This window comes from Podarcis cretensis, assembly GCF_951804945.1.
Source record: "Podarcis cretensis genome assembly, chromosome: 1".
NCBI classification, from domain to species: domain Eukaryota; kingdom Metazoa; phylum Chordata; class Lepidosauria; order Squamata; family Lacertidae; genus Podarcis; species Podarcis cretensis.
Genome location: NC_137170.1, coordinates 43,177,431 through 43,193,962, shown reverse-complemented (window position 1 = coordinate 43,193,962; position 16,532 = coordinate 43,177,431). Strand labels below are relative to the sequence as shown.

The 16,532-nt window shown below is 41.2% G+C and overlaps 2 protein-coding genes and 1 long non-coding RNA gene across 3 annotated transcripts in view; 1 reads left to right on the top strand and 2 right to left on the bottom strand.

Annotated features, from left to right (window-relative positions):
• Positions 1-123: 123 nt before the first annotated feature.
• LOC307223376 lies at positions 124-2,583 on the bottom strand. Its single transcript, XR_013842083.1, has 3 exons — positions 2,184-2,583; positions 2,019-2,094; positions 124-1,910 (listed from the first exon to the last, which is right to left on the bottom strand). It is a non-coding gene; the product is annotated as an uncharacterized lncRNA (long non-coding RNA).
• Positions 2,584-4,447: 1,864 nt separating this feature from the next.
• Positions 4,448-7,895, top strand: SRP14 (signal recognition particle 14). The gene is made up of 5 exons (XM_079989331.1): positions 4,448-4,604; positions 5,174-5,246; positions 6,466-6,578; positions 7,273-7,305; positions 7,511-7,895. The coding sequence occupies exons 1-5, from the start codon at positions 4,581-4,583 to the stop codon at positions 7,598-7,600; spliced, it is 333 nt and encodes a 110-aa protein (XP_079845457.1). The 5' UTR covers positions 4,448-4,580; the 3' UTR covers positions 7,601-7,895.
• A 1,692-nt stretch (positions 7,896-9,587) lies between these two features.
• The window catches only part of EIF2AK4 (eukaryotic translation initiation factor 2 alpha kinase 4), a 41,507-nt gene continuing 34,562 nt past the window's right edge, over positions 9,588-16,532 (bottom strand). The window contains exons 30-39 of the mRNA XM_079989170.1: positions 16,412-16,519; positions 15,732-15,860; positions 14,807-14,893; positions 14,467-14,579; positions 13,522-13,580; positions 12,931-13,028; positions 11,237-11,302; positions 10,893-10,937; positions 10,387-10,505; positions 9,588-9,880 (exon numbers count right to left, since the gene is read on the bottom strand). Of these exons, the coding sequence (XP_079845296.1) occupies positions 9,823-9,880; positions 10,387-10,505; positions 10,893-10,937; positions 11,237-11,302; positions 12,931-13,028; positions 13,522-13,580; positions 14,467-14,579; positions 14,807-14,893; positions 15,732-15,860; positions 16,412-16,519 (882 nt within the window). The 3' untranslated portion in view covers positions 9,588-9,822. The remainder of the gene's footprint in view (positions 9,881-10,386; positions 10,506-10,892; positions 10,938-11,236; positions 11,303-12,930; positions 13,029-13,521; positions 13,581-14,466; positions 14,580-14,806; positions 14,894-15,731; positions 15,861-16,411; positions 16,520-16,532) is intronic.

The following is a 16,532-nucleotide window of genomic DNA, read 5'->3' as shown; positions in this document are numbered from 1 at the left end:
TATGGAGATCTGGATCACAGGGAGCCATGATGAACAGGGCAAATAGGGATAATTGATGGCGCCTCCTGTTGGGCTCAAGCCTAAAATGCCTGCAGACAGCAACCAATCGGGGGTCCACAGAGCATTCTGTGGTAGGCAGGCATCAAAATTCAAGATGAAACTCTGGTTCAGGACAGGGCCCAATCAAAACAATATGCAGGCACCTGTCTTATTGCACAGGAAGTTAAAGTAAGCAAAAGGAAGTGAGCAGGTTGCAATGTTCATGTTTACATGAACGTATTCATGTTTACAGAGCTTAGAAAGTGTTCTTGGGCATTCCTGGGCAAGGCCATGGAGTTAAAGCCAGCAACCTTGCATGTGAGTCATGCTGCCCTCAGCCTGGCCTTTTTCTTCCCTTCTCATGTCACTTTAATCTGATCCCTAATCAGTTTGGAGAGCACCAGGAACATTTGATTTTCTCTGCACCCTCCCAGCTGAATGTTCTCATTACATAATGATGCAACACCGTCTCAGTTTCTGATGGGTGTTCCATAAAACACAATAATGCTTTCTGAAAGGGAGCCAAGAACCAGCAGGACTGTTTGTGATGATGTTGGGGTTCTTTAAGCTGCTTCTTCTTTTTAAAAAAATGAAATGACATTTACAGCCTTTTGTTCCACTTCTTTAGATTCCAATGACTTAATTGTAGGTTACCTAATTCTGTTAAGTAGAAGTGATTCACTCTCTCTGTGGGTCAGGTGATGAAGAAGAGCCTGCGGACATTTTTGGGTGCCTGCTTTGTAAATATTTGAAGATATATGCTCAGCAGTAGCTGGTAAGGCAGTGGTTCTCAACCTTCCTAATGCCGTGACCCTTTAATACAGTTCCTCATGTTGTGGTGACCCCCAACCATAAAATTATTTTCATTGCTACTTCATAACTGTAATTTTGCTACTGTTATGAATCATAATGTAAATATCTGATATGCAGGATGTATTTTCATTGTTACAAATTGAACATAATTAAAGCATATTGATTAATCACAAAACAATATGTAATTATATATTGTGAAATATTTATTTCTAATTACAAATAAATGAAATTTTGTCTTGAAGCATGGTGTAGCATGGGTAACAGTCTAAATATAACAACAGTAAACTACATTGCTACATTTTGCGACAGTATGCGTAACGATTTTACATTTACCCAGTAATTATAAGTCATGAAGTGTCATTTTACCTCCAGTACTGCTGCTTTCAATACAGTAGCTGCTCGCTACATGTGTGACTGGTCCGGATAAGTACATTACGGCACCAACCCTGTCACATACACCTGTATTTGTAAGGGGTGTATGTGATGGGGTTGGCACAATGATGTCATCACGCCGGATACTCATATGTGGGCATATCTGCATGAGGGCGGACCCGCCTGGAGACTGATAGAGGAGCGGTGTCTCAGTTCCTAAGACCATCGGAAATATGTGTTTTCCGATGGTCTTACGCAGAGGTTGGCAACCTAAGGCCCATAGGCCGGATACGGCCCATGGCCGGTTCCGTTGATTGTACCAAGAAAAAAGCACACCAAGAACTCAGGCCAATGTGCGTTTCAACAGTGGGAGTGGTCCCTGCTCGCAAATCAATAGTCAATAGTAACAAAAACTAATCCATTCAAAAGTATGTATTCTGACAAGGATTACAAATTCAAATAGAGATAAGAAACTCAAACACATAAAGATATGTATAACACAATAATTCGTTACAGAATTAGAGATAAGAGTTTATGAGTAGAGATAAGTTTATGTTAGTCCATAGTCAGATTTGACATGGAGGTCTTGTGAAGGTCTTAGTTTCAATCATAGAGCAGAAGTCAGAAGTCAATTATGGATTAGAAACCAGGACAGGGCCCTGTTTCGATGTATTCACCTTCATCAGCTGGAAGTATCAAATATTACATGAAAATACATTTAAATTCTAAATTATCATAAATTATAAAACAGTCATAAATTATAAAACAATATTATATAACATTTGGTTCCTTACCTAATTTTTAAAGGGTCGTGTAAGTTTAAAGACAATCAGATATCCTGTTATTTTCTACATTTCTCAGGGATAACAACTGAAAATAATCAATATTAATAATAATTACGGTACATGTGTTGAATCAAATTAAGAACTCTAAGGCAGCAAATAATAATGATTCCTCACTTACATGTGGGTAGATCAACGTGTATCTTGAGCTTTTCTGTGCGTTTTCAATTTGGAAGTGAGCCTATCACCTTTTATATGCACTTAAAGGGGTAGATAAGATCCCCAAGGCATAGAGTTCTAAAGTTCAGAGGACAGCTGCAGTTTAATTTGAGGTCTTAAAGAAATGATGTATAATCCTGATAGCTATTCAGACCCATAGGGGTCATGGTCTTAAGTAAATGGACGTACCGGGCTTCCTATTGTAATAACAGTCTATTGATATGTCTCCGATTGAATGGGTCAACTCTAGGCTTCCAGATAATGAAAAATACAAAATCATCTTCCTGTAAGTGCTTCAATTGGAGAACAGCCTTTACCAAAGGAGTCATGGGCTTTGAAGACACTCAAACTCAGGATGAAAGGGGAAGGCAAGTTTGGCAAACCATCACCGTGATCAACTCCCACCCAGAAACATATATCCTCATTGTGGATCCAAAATTGGCCTCCACAGTCACCTACGGACACATCATTAAGACCGTGCTCATGGAAGACAATCTTACTCGGCTATGAGTGATCACCAAAGAAGAAGGGTGTGGACCTGTTGTTCATTCTCTGGTAGACCTGGCATCCAGACAATATCTTTCCACTCACTACTAAAACTCTGTTATTTCCCTTGCTCCCTTCATTTACAAGCCATTAATTAATTGCTTTGCTGCTGCAGTCAACTTCACAGACTCTGGGCACAAGAGCTCTGCCCAGAAAAAGAGTTGGCATTCCTCCTTTAAGACCAGGAGGAGAATGGGTCCCAACCCCACTTGGAAACCATAATGTACAACAGCTCTTTGCCCAACTTCACACTCACCATGGAAAGAAAATGGACAATGAAGTGATGGTAATAATTAGCACAATGTGGTAGCTCACAAACCAACAGCATCACTAAGTTAACATAACATTGTCAGAATGGCTGTAGGTAATATTATATTGCAATTCCAGAAGGATTTGTGACACATGGTGTGTCATTGGAAAAGGCATTCCATAAAATGTGATCTCAGATAAAAACATCTTTGAATGCTCAAAAATGATGGATGCTTGTCATTTTGCCTCCTGGGTAGTGCTGTATTAAGTATTTTAACATAAGTTAAAGACCAGATATAAATGCTCTTACACATCAGGACAGAGAGGATTAACTTTAGTTATTTTATGCGGTCACAGTGCCTCCTACTGCTTTCGACAGCAAAATGTGAGCAGATTTTGATACAAAGGTCAGTCAGAAAGGAGTTGTTTGAATTCTCATGATGTTTTAGAAAAATTAAAACAGCTTTTGCAAGCCAAGCCCATAGCTGAAAATTTCCTGGACACAGCCGGAATACGACAGTGTCCGGACAAAAATTGCTGAAATGTCCATTATTAATTTTTTTGAACTTTGCCATTCAACAACTTTTGTGTCCGGGTTTTCACTTTTTGAAATCTTAGGCAATTCTAAGATATGCAGTATTTATTTTGTTTGTATACCGCCCTATACCCATGGTTCACAACATAACATTAAAATAGAAAAAAAACACATAAATAAAAACAATAAATTAAATAAGGCATTCCGCCGAATGTGCAGCCATCAGGTGTAGTTCCACCCCCCCGTCTCCGTCCATTTCCTTTGACAAGGGGAGGGAATGGCTGGAAAACCTTCCAAGAAAGTCCGGCATTTGGAAGGACAGACATTATGCTTCTCATACTGAGTTTTTTGAAACCAAAGGAATGCGCTTGAACGTCAGTCTAATATCCAGAGATGCCTTTGGAGAAGATGCTGCACTTTCTCAGTGCCGGATTTATGTATAAGCTAAACAAGCTATAGCTAAGGGCCCCACTCTCTTGGGGGCCCCCAAAAAATTTAAAGGGAAAAAAGTGGATGTACATTCCCAAAACATAAGATAAAAAACAAATAAAATAAAACCTACATACAGCAACAGTGGCAAATGGCTTTAGATACCTATTAGGTTCATAAATTACCATATAGCATATATTCAACACAAAAAACAGCGAAAATTTGTTGTTGACAAAGGACAGCTGGACATATAAAGGGCCCGGTTATTGTCATTAGCTGAGGGCCTCATCAAACCGAAATCCGGCCCTCACCCTCCCTTACCGAGCCTATAATTGACAGGTTCGCGGGTCGCTCCGTTTGAAACCCCTGCTTGCTCCTCCGGAGATAAATCCAGGGTACGGCGGAGCAGTACCGCTCGCAGCCGAGCGGGGGCAGCAGCGAGCCAGATAGTGGGGCGGGGTTTCCCCTCTAGCCGCCTCGAGCGCTGCGTCCTCCGTGGCGGCGAGAAGCACTTCCGTTTCCGGGCCGCTCCTTCGCTCCGCGGAATTGTGACGGGGCTCTTGCAGGCGCCGAGCGAGCGAGCAAAGGAGCCGGCTATGGTGCTGCTGGAGAGCGAGCAGGTGCCGCGGCCTCGCGTTTTCCTGGGTCCCTTGGCCCTGGGTCGCTTGAGTTGGGGGCCGGGGGCCGGGTAGGCAGAGCCGGGGCGGGTCCACCCACCCGTTTTCTGTGCGTGGCCGCCTCATGGGGGGCGGGGGGCGGCGTGGCAGTTCCTGAACTTGGCGGTGCCTCCCGTGAGGATTCCGGTGCGGAGATCCTGGCTCGCTTTAATGAACCCCCGAGTTGCGTTACCCTCACTTAGTTAAACCAAGATTCATTCATTTCTCAGGCGTATCGCCCCTGGTTTCTTAAACGAAGACCAGTCAGGATTCCCACCTTTTGGGGGCTGGGGGGGGGGTTATTGGGGCGGGGGGAGGGAGGGATTTATCAGCCCTGATAAATTACTGCTTTGTGAAGGTGGGGATAGAGACCCGAAAATGCAGGCATTGCAATCGGATAGCGTCACTGGAAACTGCAGTAAGGAAAAAAATAAAACAAGGGTTGTTTCCCAGCTCTTGATTGTGTTTAGAATTCCATAAAAGTCATTCATCCGCGATTGTTCTTAATCAGAAAACGGGTTTCTCGTTTGCAGTTTCTGACGGAGCTTACAAGATTGTTTCAAAAATGTAGGAGCACAGGTAGCGTCTATATCACGCTAAAGAAATGTAAGTATTACGTTAATTATTTCAGCAGTTGTGAATGGTGGATATGCCTGTGTATTTGCCCAGTACTTTTTTTTTTTTTTTAAGGGGCGATATTGAAAAACAAAGTGTCGTGAGCCAGTTTGTACTGCAGTTGTTAGCATAAATGAAGTAATGCTGAAATGGGCATGTATGAGAACTGAAAAATGTGTGGTTAATCAAAGAAAACCCATATCTGTAGCTCTTAGCTTCTTTAATACATGCTTAATTTTTGCTAGATGGAGGAAATTCTAAATGAGGGACTGGGAGGTGCAAAGCAGTGAGTACACTGTCGCATCCTAGGTCCTGCCAACTCCTGTTAACCAAGAAAGAAGGGAGCAGGTGGCACAGCTGATCAGGTCCCTAATGTAGATTCAAAGTCTCCAGTGCGCTAACCAAAACAACCTGTTCTGAGTTTTTGTAGACTGCCCTCCACAGGAAAACTGCCTGCAGAACTGCCCTGTAGTTTGGGCATCCACTACAGTAGAGCTCCCACCCTAAGCGTTGGTCTCTGCCAGCCAAGGCTAGAAAGAAGCAACCACACTTTTACTCTATAGCCTGCTCCATCCCAGAGTTAGGAGCAGAGAACAGTAGATGGGGGTATAAAATTGATGAGATCCTCTTTTAACACAGTAAATATTAAACCTCAGCTCGCAGCTGTTTGCCCCAAAGCCAAGCCAAATAAAATCTTTAAAGGTTTTTAGAAAAAAACACACATTCTGGTCTGAGCAACCTTATTGCGGGGGAGGTACCCAAGAACAAACTACGGGGTTGCTGTGGAGTCGTTGGAAGAATTAATGTGGCAGTAGCGATCTTTTTGAGCAGTCTGTTGCTGCCACTTCTGAGCTGATTCCTACCCTCCACTCGATGCCTGAAAACGAGGCTAGGTTGGCCATACCTTCCCTTATTCCCCAGTGTTTGCTTTTAAGCCAGATATTTGAGGCACTCTTAGTGGGATTGGGGGATGAGATGACTATTGGTTTGCATCTAACCGTAGCCATTATACACTTTAAAAAGCCACATACACGTTTGCGTCCAATTTAAACAAAGCAACGCTATTGTTTCTCAGCTTCCACATTCAGAATTCTCCTAATCTTCGACACAAACTTCAAAGCTGTAAAAGTACAAACCTGCATTTCAGCATTCTTTCGCCACTATTGGATGTTGTGTATGTATATTTGTTTAATGCTTCTGTTTAATATAGATGATGGTCGGACAAGACCCATCCCACGAAAGGGCCATATTGAGGGCTTTGAACCTGTAGACAACAAATGTCTTCTTAGAGCAACAGATGGGAAGAAAAAGATAAGCACAGTGGTAGGTACTAGGTAGGCTTCACTCAGTTGGGTCCTAACATGACTGAAGATAAATGGAAATTTCTTTTTAGTGTGGGCAAGAAATTACTTGCTAATTGTCGCAAATTAGATTTTGTTTAATCAACCTAATTTTAAGTGTTTAAATGTAGATTCAGTATGTTCATCCTAGAGACTATTTGGTTCCACTGTCATAAGGATTAAAGTGCAATTTCTAAAGATCTTAATTCTGTTGGCAAGGAGAGTCACAAAATTAGATATTGGTAGTCTTCTGTTGCTAGGTTACCTGGAAACAAAAGAACAGCAGCAAAACACAATAAATAGGAATGCCATTTGCTTGCAACATTGATTAGTGCAATTCTTTCCAAGGCACTGCATATATAATCATCAAAAAGAGAGAATTTAGCCAATGGCAGTTTAAAATTTGAGACTTGCTTTGAAAAATCATTTTGGAAGTCTTTTTTTAAAACTCCGTAACCTTTCAAGTTGCTACCTGAAGCTCTTTGAGAAGCAATTGTTCCTGTTTCCCCAAAACTCAATTCATGGCATTAAACCACAAAGATGCTCTAACCCTTATTAGACTATATATAATTTGATTTATTCAGGTGAAAGCAGTAGTCACTGAGACTTATTCTTGAAGAAGTTGTTGACATTTTATCTTGTAATTTTTAAAATAACATATGACTAATTTTTTATAGGTGAGTTCAAAGGAAGTCAACAAATTCCAGATGGTAAGTGTATACCGGATTCACTTCCATTTCAGAACATTTTATGGATTAACTTCAAATTACAAAATCAATAAATGAAGTGGGGCACTCTGAGAAAGATGGGCACTTCTAACTACAATATTTTAATTTTGCAAATGAATTGTTACTGTTTGTAATCCTATGGAATTTGAATGCATTCTCTGAAATGTTTTGATTGTTTTGGTTGCAGGCTTATTCAAATTTGCTCAGAGCTAACATGGACGGTTTAAAGAAAAAAGACAAGAAAAGCAAAAATAAGAAAAGCAAAGCAACACAGTGACAATACAGAATGTTTCTACCCCTACAGTGGATCTGAATTCTAGCATGTAAACAGTTTTTTCTTTATGTTGTTACTTTTGACCTTACTTCTGATGGATAGCCAGAATCTAGACATCTTAAATTGAAAACACTCTTTGGATTGTGATATGTGGGATAGAACCACAATACATATATTGTAGATGCTGTTGGATTTTGTATCTGCTCTGAGTTGTTGTTGGGCTGAGTGGTTGGTTGTTGAGGAGAACCCATCTTTTGGGTGAAATAGTACAAAAATAAAGGATTAATATTTGAAATCATCTTATACTGAAACTTTCTGTCTGCCTTTAAGACTGATCAAATGAGGCCTAGTGTACAGCAAAAGTTGCAATAGAAATGGAATTAGATAAAAATTTGCTTTGGTGTTTCTCTTATTAACAGCTTCAAGGTTTTTTATGATTGGAGTTAAGTTGGAGGTCAGTACCTTTGTGAGCCACAAGAATTTGACAAGGAATTGTGCTGCAATCTGTGTTGAAAACTTGACTTTAAATAATTTGACTCATGTTCTAAATCACTTTTAGTATGCTTGTGTTTAACATCATTTTTCAGTATTTGTGCTGCAGTGACAGATACTTTTGCATTGACAGATACTCCTGTGCAGCATGGTGCAAGGCAAGTGTTATGTCAGTCAAATTTATTTTGCTGCTTAATGGTGGTGTGGCAAGTAAGATTTAGATTGTGCATTGATGGAATGATCTTCAGGCAGTAATAGTAGAATATTAACTCTGCCCAGTGCTGCTAGCTTCTTAAGAGGAACAATGAATCCAAATTTAAGATGCATCAATGACTTAAGGAATATTAAAACTTTCTTCCTTCAATTAGATAAAACTATTAGCAGGAGTCATTCTTAAGAACATGTACATATTGAAAGAGAGGCCGTACTGAACTATCCTGATTCTAAATTCTTGTATAAAGTACATTCCATTACAAGTCACGGGTTTCTAATTGTGCTTACACATAGGTTGGATGTGTAGAGGAAACATAATAGGAAACCTACAGTGTATTTGAGACTGCTGGATTTAAAATGGATGAACTTGGATCACAGTTGTTAGTATGACTCTTCTCTCAGCAAGCTAGAACTAGATATGGTGTCAAATGGGCAGCTAACCTGCAGTCCTTCAGATGTTGGATTCTAAACCTCATGGTCAACCTCATAGGTAAAGGTAAAGGTACCCCTGCCCGTACGGGCCAGTCTTGACAGACTCTGGGGTTGTGCGCCCATCTCACTTAAGAGGCCAGCGCTGTCCGGAGACACTTCCGGGTCACGTGGCCAGCGTGACATCGCTGCTCTGGCGAGCCAGAGCCGCACACGGAAACGCCGTTTACCTTCCCGCTGGTAAGCGGTCCCTATTTATCTACTTGCACCCGGAGGTGCTTTCGAACTGCTAGGTTGGCAGGCGCTGGGACCGAGCAGCGGGAGCGCACCCCGCCGCAGGGATTCAAACCGCCGACCTTTCGATCGGCAAGCCCTAGGCGCTGAGGCTTTAACCCACAGCGCCACCTGCTCTAAAAGTTACCTTGTCAGCCCTGATCTATCCCCAGTGAATACTCCCATTTACAGTAGCTGATTTTTGCCAACAGAATGAGACAGACAATGCTTAGAGGGCAGGTTCCTTACTGGGCTGTAAAGGAAATATGTGGAAAAATTGGAATTTTTGGCCTCTGCTGCTTGCTCTCTGCAGTAATTGAGGGCCACTCTCTTCACCCTTCAAGTTCAGGGCCAGCAGTAGTGGCAAGTAGAAAACAATTTAGATCCTAATAAGTGGGAGGGTTTTCTGCCATTATAGATTGCAGCCATGTCCTTGTGATGAATGAGAAGACTCCTTCAGACAAGGAGGGGGTTGTTGAGATTCTAGGGCTTGGTGCTATGGATACTAAAACTCTTGTTTAAGTCACTAGTTGAATCTTCCACCCACTGCTTTGCTTGAAACAATGACAGCAATACAGCAAGATAATCAAACAGGACTTTATAAAAAAAGGCTACTGTACAATACATTCTGGAAAGATTTACAGCTTTAAAGGAGGTAAAGGAAATATGGCACAGGAGCTAAATGTTAATACTTCAAAAGTTGTCCCGACACAGTCCCTGTAACAAGTGTGCGCAAAACATTTCTTCACATTAGCGTGATTGGAAGCATATATTGGTTCCAAGTAGTATTCCAGTTCATTCTCTTTGAACATTCAGTACTAAAATATAATTTTGTAATAGTCATCTCTGTAGGTGTAGAGGATAAGCACAGGCACTCTGCAAAAAAGAAAAAGGCAGAACATTTAAAGTATTACTCCCAGTCATTTAAAATATTCCATAGCTTGGATAATCCGCTCTTACAAGAGAAAGTAGACACCTTAATTTCACTGGCTGACAAACACTCTATTCCTTCAAATACTGACCACAGGGTATTGAATGAATTGTGTTCACATACAGCAGCCACTCTTATGTGATGACTTTGTTGGGATATAGACCAATGCTTTAACAAGCCAAGCAACTGTTGTTTGTTGTAAACCAGGATTCCTGGTTCACACAAAACAGTAAGCTGAGATTTTTTTGAAGCCACAAGTAAACTGCAGAAGTCCTCTTTTTGGTCATGTGGCAGGGAGGAGTAGGAGAGGACCCTGTGAGCTGAATGAGCCTTTATCTGACTATCCCTGTCAGTGTGGCATATTGCCTGAGCCTTAATGAAATCTGAAAAATGACTTGTTGGTTTCTATGAGAATTCCACACCATCTAATCATGCTTACAAGTACACTTACCTTTTTTTCATTTTAATATTGTGGATTTCATCGCAAATTAGTTCAATGTATCTTTGTTTCGGCAATCGTGACATCAGCTGTTTGACAGTTGAATAGAAGGTTTGTTCATCTGCATCACACTGAGAAGAGGAAATAGTAATTAACTGGCAAATATTTTATTGTGGAGTAGGAATGGTGTTTAATACGCTGAGCGCCTAATATGTTGGTATGATAGTGTGCACTTTGTTGAGAATGTCAGCTTGATTGTTGATATTAGCTCTTCCCGAAGTGTAGTGTATATAAGAGTCCAGGTCTGTTTTGACAGGAAACTTGGAAAGGGGGAGGTTGGGTTGGGGGGACAGTTATACATAACCTTTCTCTAGATGTTTGGCTCTAAGTGGGCATAAATTCTACAGAGGGAAATATTGCTTTCCTTGCTGTACCTGACAAGTGGGAATTTCAAGCCTATTTATTTATTCAAGCCTATGGGCTTTCATTAAGAACTAGACAGTCATAGGTTTTTTTACCTCTAATGATAAAAAGTGCATTATAGATTCCTTCGGCAGATCCACCTGCAGGAAAAACAAAAATTAAATCAATGTAAGTTTGGTATATGTATGAAAAGCAAGTTGCATTTGAGTTAATCCACTTTAAACTTCTCAAATCTTTCATCTAAATTTTAAATTCTAAAGACTGCATGGCCTTGGAAATAAAATTAAATTGGAAAGGGAAATGGGAATAATAACTTGAACACTTTGTTCCTCTGTTTTCCCCTAAATTTATTTATTGCTTTTATATCTCATCTTTTTCTCCCAAGGAGCTCAAGGTGGCATACATTTAATCATTTAATTTCCACAACAAAGTTACTTACTGCTAAAATTTCAACTTCACTTTTCTGTTGCAGAGTAGCAATGCAGGTTTGGAGTTTGGTTTGTACCTGGAAATTACATTTGGTTTTAAAGATGCACACACAGACAAAGGTGATGATTCCTTTTCATATCAAAACAAAAACAAGCAATCCTGTTGAACTGTATACAGTTGTACCTCTACTTACGTATCCCTCTGGATACAGAATCTTCGGGTTACAGCCATGGCAAACCCGGAATTTTATACATCCTGGTTTCACCGTGTGCATGCGCAGAAGCGCTCAAATGCGCCATGTGTGTGTGCAGAAGCACGCCTATATTTACGTAATTTTTGGGGTGCGAACAGACCCCTGGAACGAATTAAGTTTGTCTCTGGAGGGTCCACTGTACTCTCAAGCCAAGTCTCTCTCACTGAACTGTGCTACATGTTACAATGTTTTCACAGAAGCATCAAAATGAAAATCCACATGTATATCAAACATCCAACAGCCAGGTGTGCAGGGGGTTTAACTGCATACAGTGGTGCCCCGCAAGACGAATGCCTCGCAAGACGAAAAACCCGCTAGATGAAAGGGTTTTCCGTTTTTCGAGGCTCTTCGCAAGACGAATTTCTCTATGGGCTTGCTTTGCAAGACGAAAACGTCTTGCGAGTCTTGCAATTTTTTTTCGCTTTTTTCTAAGCCGCTAATAGCCGCTAAGCCGTTAATAGGGTTGCTTCGCAAGACGAAAAAACCGCAAGACGAAGAGACTCGCGGAATGGATTCTTTTCGTCTTGCGAGGCACCACTGTATCCACTTGCATGTCCACCCACACAATGCATTCTACAAATTAGATTGTTTAAAATGTTCAAAGGACGGTATAAATCCTTAAAATAAAAACGGCTCCCTCTTGTGTGCAAATATTGTTGACTCTGTCCTGAAAAAGCCTTCCAAACAACTCCATTCACTAGGATGGTGAGCGGCAATGTGAATTGCACGCCTCTCATAATCATGGATATTTTGATGCACACATGCCTCTATATTTATTCTTCAAACAATATAAAAGCAAAGAAGATTCAACCGACTTGAGTTGTCAGTATTGCTTCTTGATCACATTCACTAGTTGGAAATAATGTGAAGCACCTTGCTGGCAACAGAATAACCCTGAACAGAAACCACAATCCAAGATGGAGTTCAGTATGCTTAAGCTGGCTGAAATGATGAAGCTTAAGGGCTATGTATTAGTTTGAAGCTAGGCATTTTAAGACAACTAGCAGCCTGACAGGCAAGGTTTCATGTGGCAAGTTTCAGCCATGTGCACTTGTGTTCCATGCAGATGGTCTTGGGTTTAATCCCTGGCATCTCTAGGCAGGGCTGGGAAATGTTCATGTCTGAAACTGGAGAGTCGCTGCTAGTAAATGTGGACGAGAGATGGGGAACCTCTGCCCCTTCAGATGTTGCTGTACTCCAGCTCCTCTCAGCCCCACAGAGCATGGTCAATTGTCAAGAATTATGGGAACTGGAGTCTTAACAACTTTTGGAAGTCATATCCTGGTGTAAGCTGTACTGAGCCTGATTAACTTGTGATGGTCTGATTTGGTGCAAGACAGCTTCCTATCTTCTTTTCTGTGTCCCTGACACATATGCCATTTGTAGTGAGACCTCACTGCTACGGAAACATTGGGATGTAGCTACTAAAAGGAGAGCTGCATTCATGATACCTGAACTTCATAGCGCCGCCTGGCACTTGCAGACAACTTCTCTGATGGTACAATGCAGACATTTGGCACCACTACAGTTCCATGTGGCTCAGACAAACCTAAGATGATTCAGAATATTTAGTTAGAAACACCTCTTACACATGCACACTTAAAAGAGAAAAAAGCTATATAACAAGTCTTCATGTATTATGTCCTTGAAAGCACTTTTAATGCTAGCCTGCACTGAACTATTGTAGTTTCTTGCAAAGCTGAATACACACATAAACAACTAGGTTACACTATTAGATAAGACTTCGTATCTGCTCTTCAGCAAGAGGTCCCAGGGTGGTTACAACAATTTATATATACAATATTATAATCAGTGGAAAAGAATTGCAGTTGAAAGAGCAGGGTAGGTCCTGAAATATATATAATTTAGGTGCCAAAGAACTGCATTTTCCACGGAAGAACTTGCTAAAATATAAAACTAGTTATGTTCAATATACAATTAATGTGCAGCATCTGCTGTAATGTACATGATCTGTGCAATGAACACTACTAAATTAATATATAGTCTAACCGTTAGTATATACCTATGTATAAAGTACATACCTGAAGTATTAGAAAATGATCCTTTTAGATTTGGTGCTGGCAGATTATCAGAAATTTCCCTAAAACAAAAACAGAGCAAACAGGTTGCTCAAAACATTTGCTATTATGAACTGCTTAATTCAATATTACATAAAAGTAAGACACTTTGAACAATGGAACAATCCTCTCAGATTTGCTGGCTGGAAAGGGTTAGGAGCAACTAGCTTCACTGGTGGAAGGGGATGTCTCCTACTACACCTCTGAATAGGTCTGCAGGTGAAGATCTGCTACTGGAAGTTCTTTTGGTGGTGGTAAGGCCCCAAATGGGGCATTCAGGGGGGTGACAGGCAGTCTTTGATCCACTGGATCTCTAGATTCATGAGAGATGTCTGATGACTGCCTAGCTTCGCAACACCTGGGATAGAGGGAGGAACCAATGGTGCAGGGTTGAAAAACTAAGGAACTGGAGGGGGACCAAAGTATGGCCCTGGCCAATGTGAGCCAGAATTGCTCTGGAAGGGGCAGTTCAGATGCCCCTTCCACACGATTGCCAATTTAGGTAATAAATCAAAAGGTGATGTGATAAATTGTTATGTTGTTCAACACATGACAACTTCTGTATTTTACGCCAAACAATATGCACTTATTTATCCTGAGCTGTTTGAAAATCAACCAGGAAGGCTGCCGTTCAGGGAGCTGCACCAGAGCCTAGCAACACCGCTGGAAGGATTATGCCTGTGACTGTCTAAAACACACACAAACACATATAATCAAAATGTGGTATTTGTGGCCTTGTGTTTTGAAATGATTTTGCATTTGATTGTTATTGTAACGGTGTACTGATTTGCGTTTTTGTTCTGTTGTGAGCCACCTTGGAACACATTTATATGGAAAAGTGGCATACAAATTTTACTCCTAATGCAATTAGTGTCTTATTTCCCCAGGTTACTATGCATTATTAGCTACCTGTTGCTTCTTTCATCACAGAATTTGGTCCTCAGTTTCTGAGCCAGATGATCTACTAGATCAGACTCCAAAATCCTTTTCTCTGTCTGCCTTTCCTTCTCAAACGATTTCACCTACAAAAATGCAAAATAGGTGTTTGATTCCCCTTTGAATTACTCCCACCCAGACACTGACCAAACTTAGACCTCCTTTAAGTATCATCAGCGAGGTGGTTGCATTATGTGCCCTCAGACAACGCTGTGGAAAAGAGCGCCCAACATTTGGGAGTGTGAGCAAACAGGGCAGAAACAACAGGTGAAAAAAAGCAGAAGGGGAAAGATGCAACCCAGGCACTTTTTACCTTTACATGATTTCCTTCTTTATCAGAGACAAGGGCCACGTAGGTGATCCCGGAACACCTGCAATATTCTTGCAGTTCCTCCTGGGACTAAAACGATCACAAATTACACAAAAAATAAAGATTAGATTTCACAGCACTGAATGTTTTCTGAATAGACACACAGAAAGACAGTGTGGCTGAGAATGATGCACTTGAACTGAGGAGAGGCGGGTTCAAATCCCTCCCTTCCCACGAAGCTTGCTTGGGCCAGTCACTGTCATTCAGCCTGATCTACTTCACAGAGTTGCAGTGGGGATAAGAACGGGGAGGGGAGGAGGCATAACTTTGCACCCCTCTAAGTTCTCAGGGAAGAATGGAAATATTTTTTAAAATGCAGTATAATCCATACCAGGCAAAAGTATCAAGTTTTCTCTGCTTGGGCAAACTTGAGGAGTGCTCATACAAGGTATGTTGTTGAGCTTTATAAGGTTTCAACAATTTTAAAGTGAGACCCAAGGGGTGGGATTCAACTACAGTGGCACCTCAGGTTAAGTACTTAATTCGTTCTGGAGGTCTGTTCTTAACCTGAAACTGTTCTTAACCTGAAGCACCACTTTAGCTAATGGGACCTCCTGCTGCCACCGCGCCACCGGAGCACGATTTCTGTTCTCATTCTGAAGCAAAGTTCTTAACCTGAGGTAATATTTCTGGGTTAGTGGAGTCTGTAACCTGAAGCGTATGTAACCTGAGGTACCACTGTAAATCCTTGTACGGGTGGAACAAGTTACACAACAGGAGTTGCTCCCTCAACCATCCCCAAATCTGTTCCAGGGGGACAGAACAAATCAAGGGTTTGGTTTTTTTTGTTGTTTTTTTTTGGGGGGGGGAGTCCTGCTGTGCAGCTGGAAGTTATTGAGTGCTATGATGAATATATTAGGTGATTTACCTGGGACCAGTCGTACATGATTTCAGCTGCAATTCCTGCAGCCCAGAGCTTCTGAACAATATTGAGAGCTCTTGCCATTGACGTCTGGCCAACACTAACTACTAACAGGTCGCAAGAGCTCACTGTAATCTGGAAGAAAAGGAAAGGGGGGGGGAGAGGACCAAATGGTTAGAATCCTTAAGGAACTGCCCCACCACTGTTTTTGAAACGATTAAGTCCGAATGGCAGTGAACTTTGCTTTTGATAGATAAAGCAGTCCTAGCTACTAAATAATGGTCATATTATTGATTAATAATCATAATTATTTGGACAGCTTGGAAGGTGCACAGGCTGGGGGCAAACAACAATTTGGAGAAGCCGACAGAGACTTTTTGGAAACAAAGAGTTTAACTCTTTTTTCCTCCCCCGCCCCCCCCCCAAAAAAAAAGTTTACATGCATTTCTACGTTACACAGTTGGAAGCATCCAGGTATTAGTTCCACCCTCACCATTTGCATGACCCTAATTACAGCAATGAAAAACTTAAGTGAAACAAGCATTAGCAGCCTTAAGACTATTTGCTATATTTTCATGTCAATGATAATGTTTGAGAGAGATTGACACTTCTGCAGCTTTGTTACTCTTTACTGAGTTTACATTTAAAGGATTTTTAAAATGTAATGCAGAGGAATGCAAACGTACAGGCTCTTCCATACTCAAAACTGCTGAGCTTATTCTGTCTATAGCTATGCTGACTCCAACTGCTGAAGGAACTGGACCAACTGCTTGTGGGCCTCTGAACTGTGGAATCTGAGAAGACAAA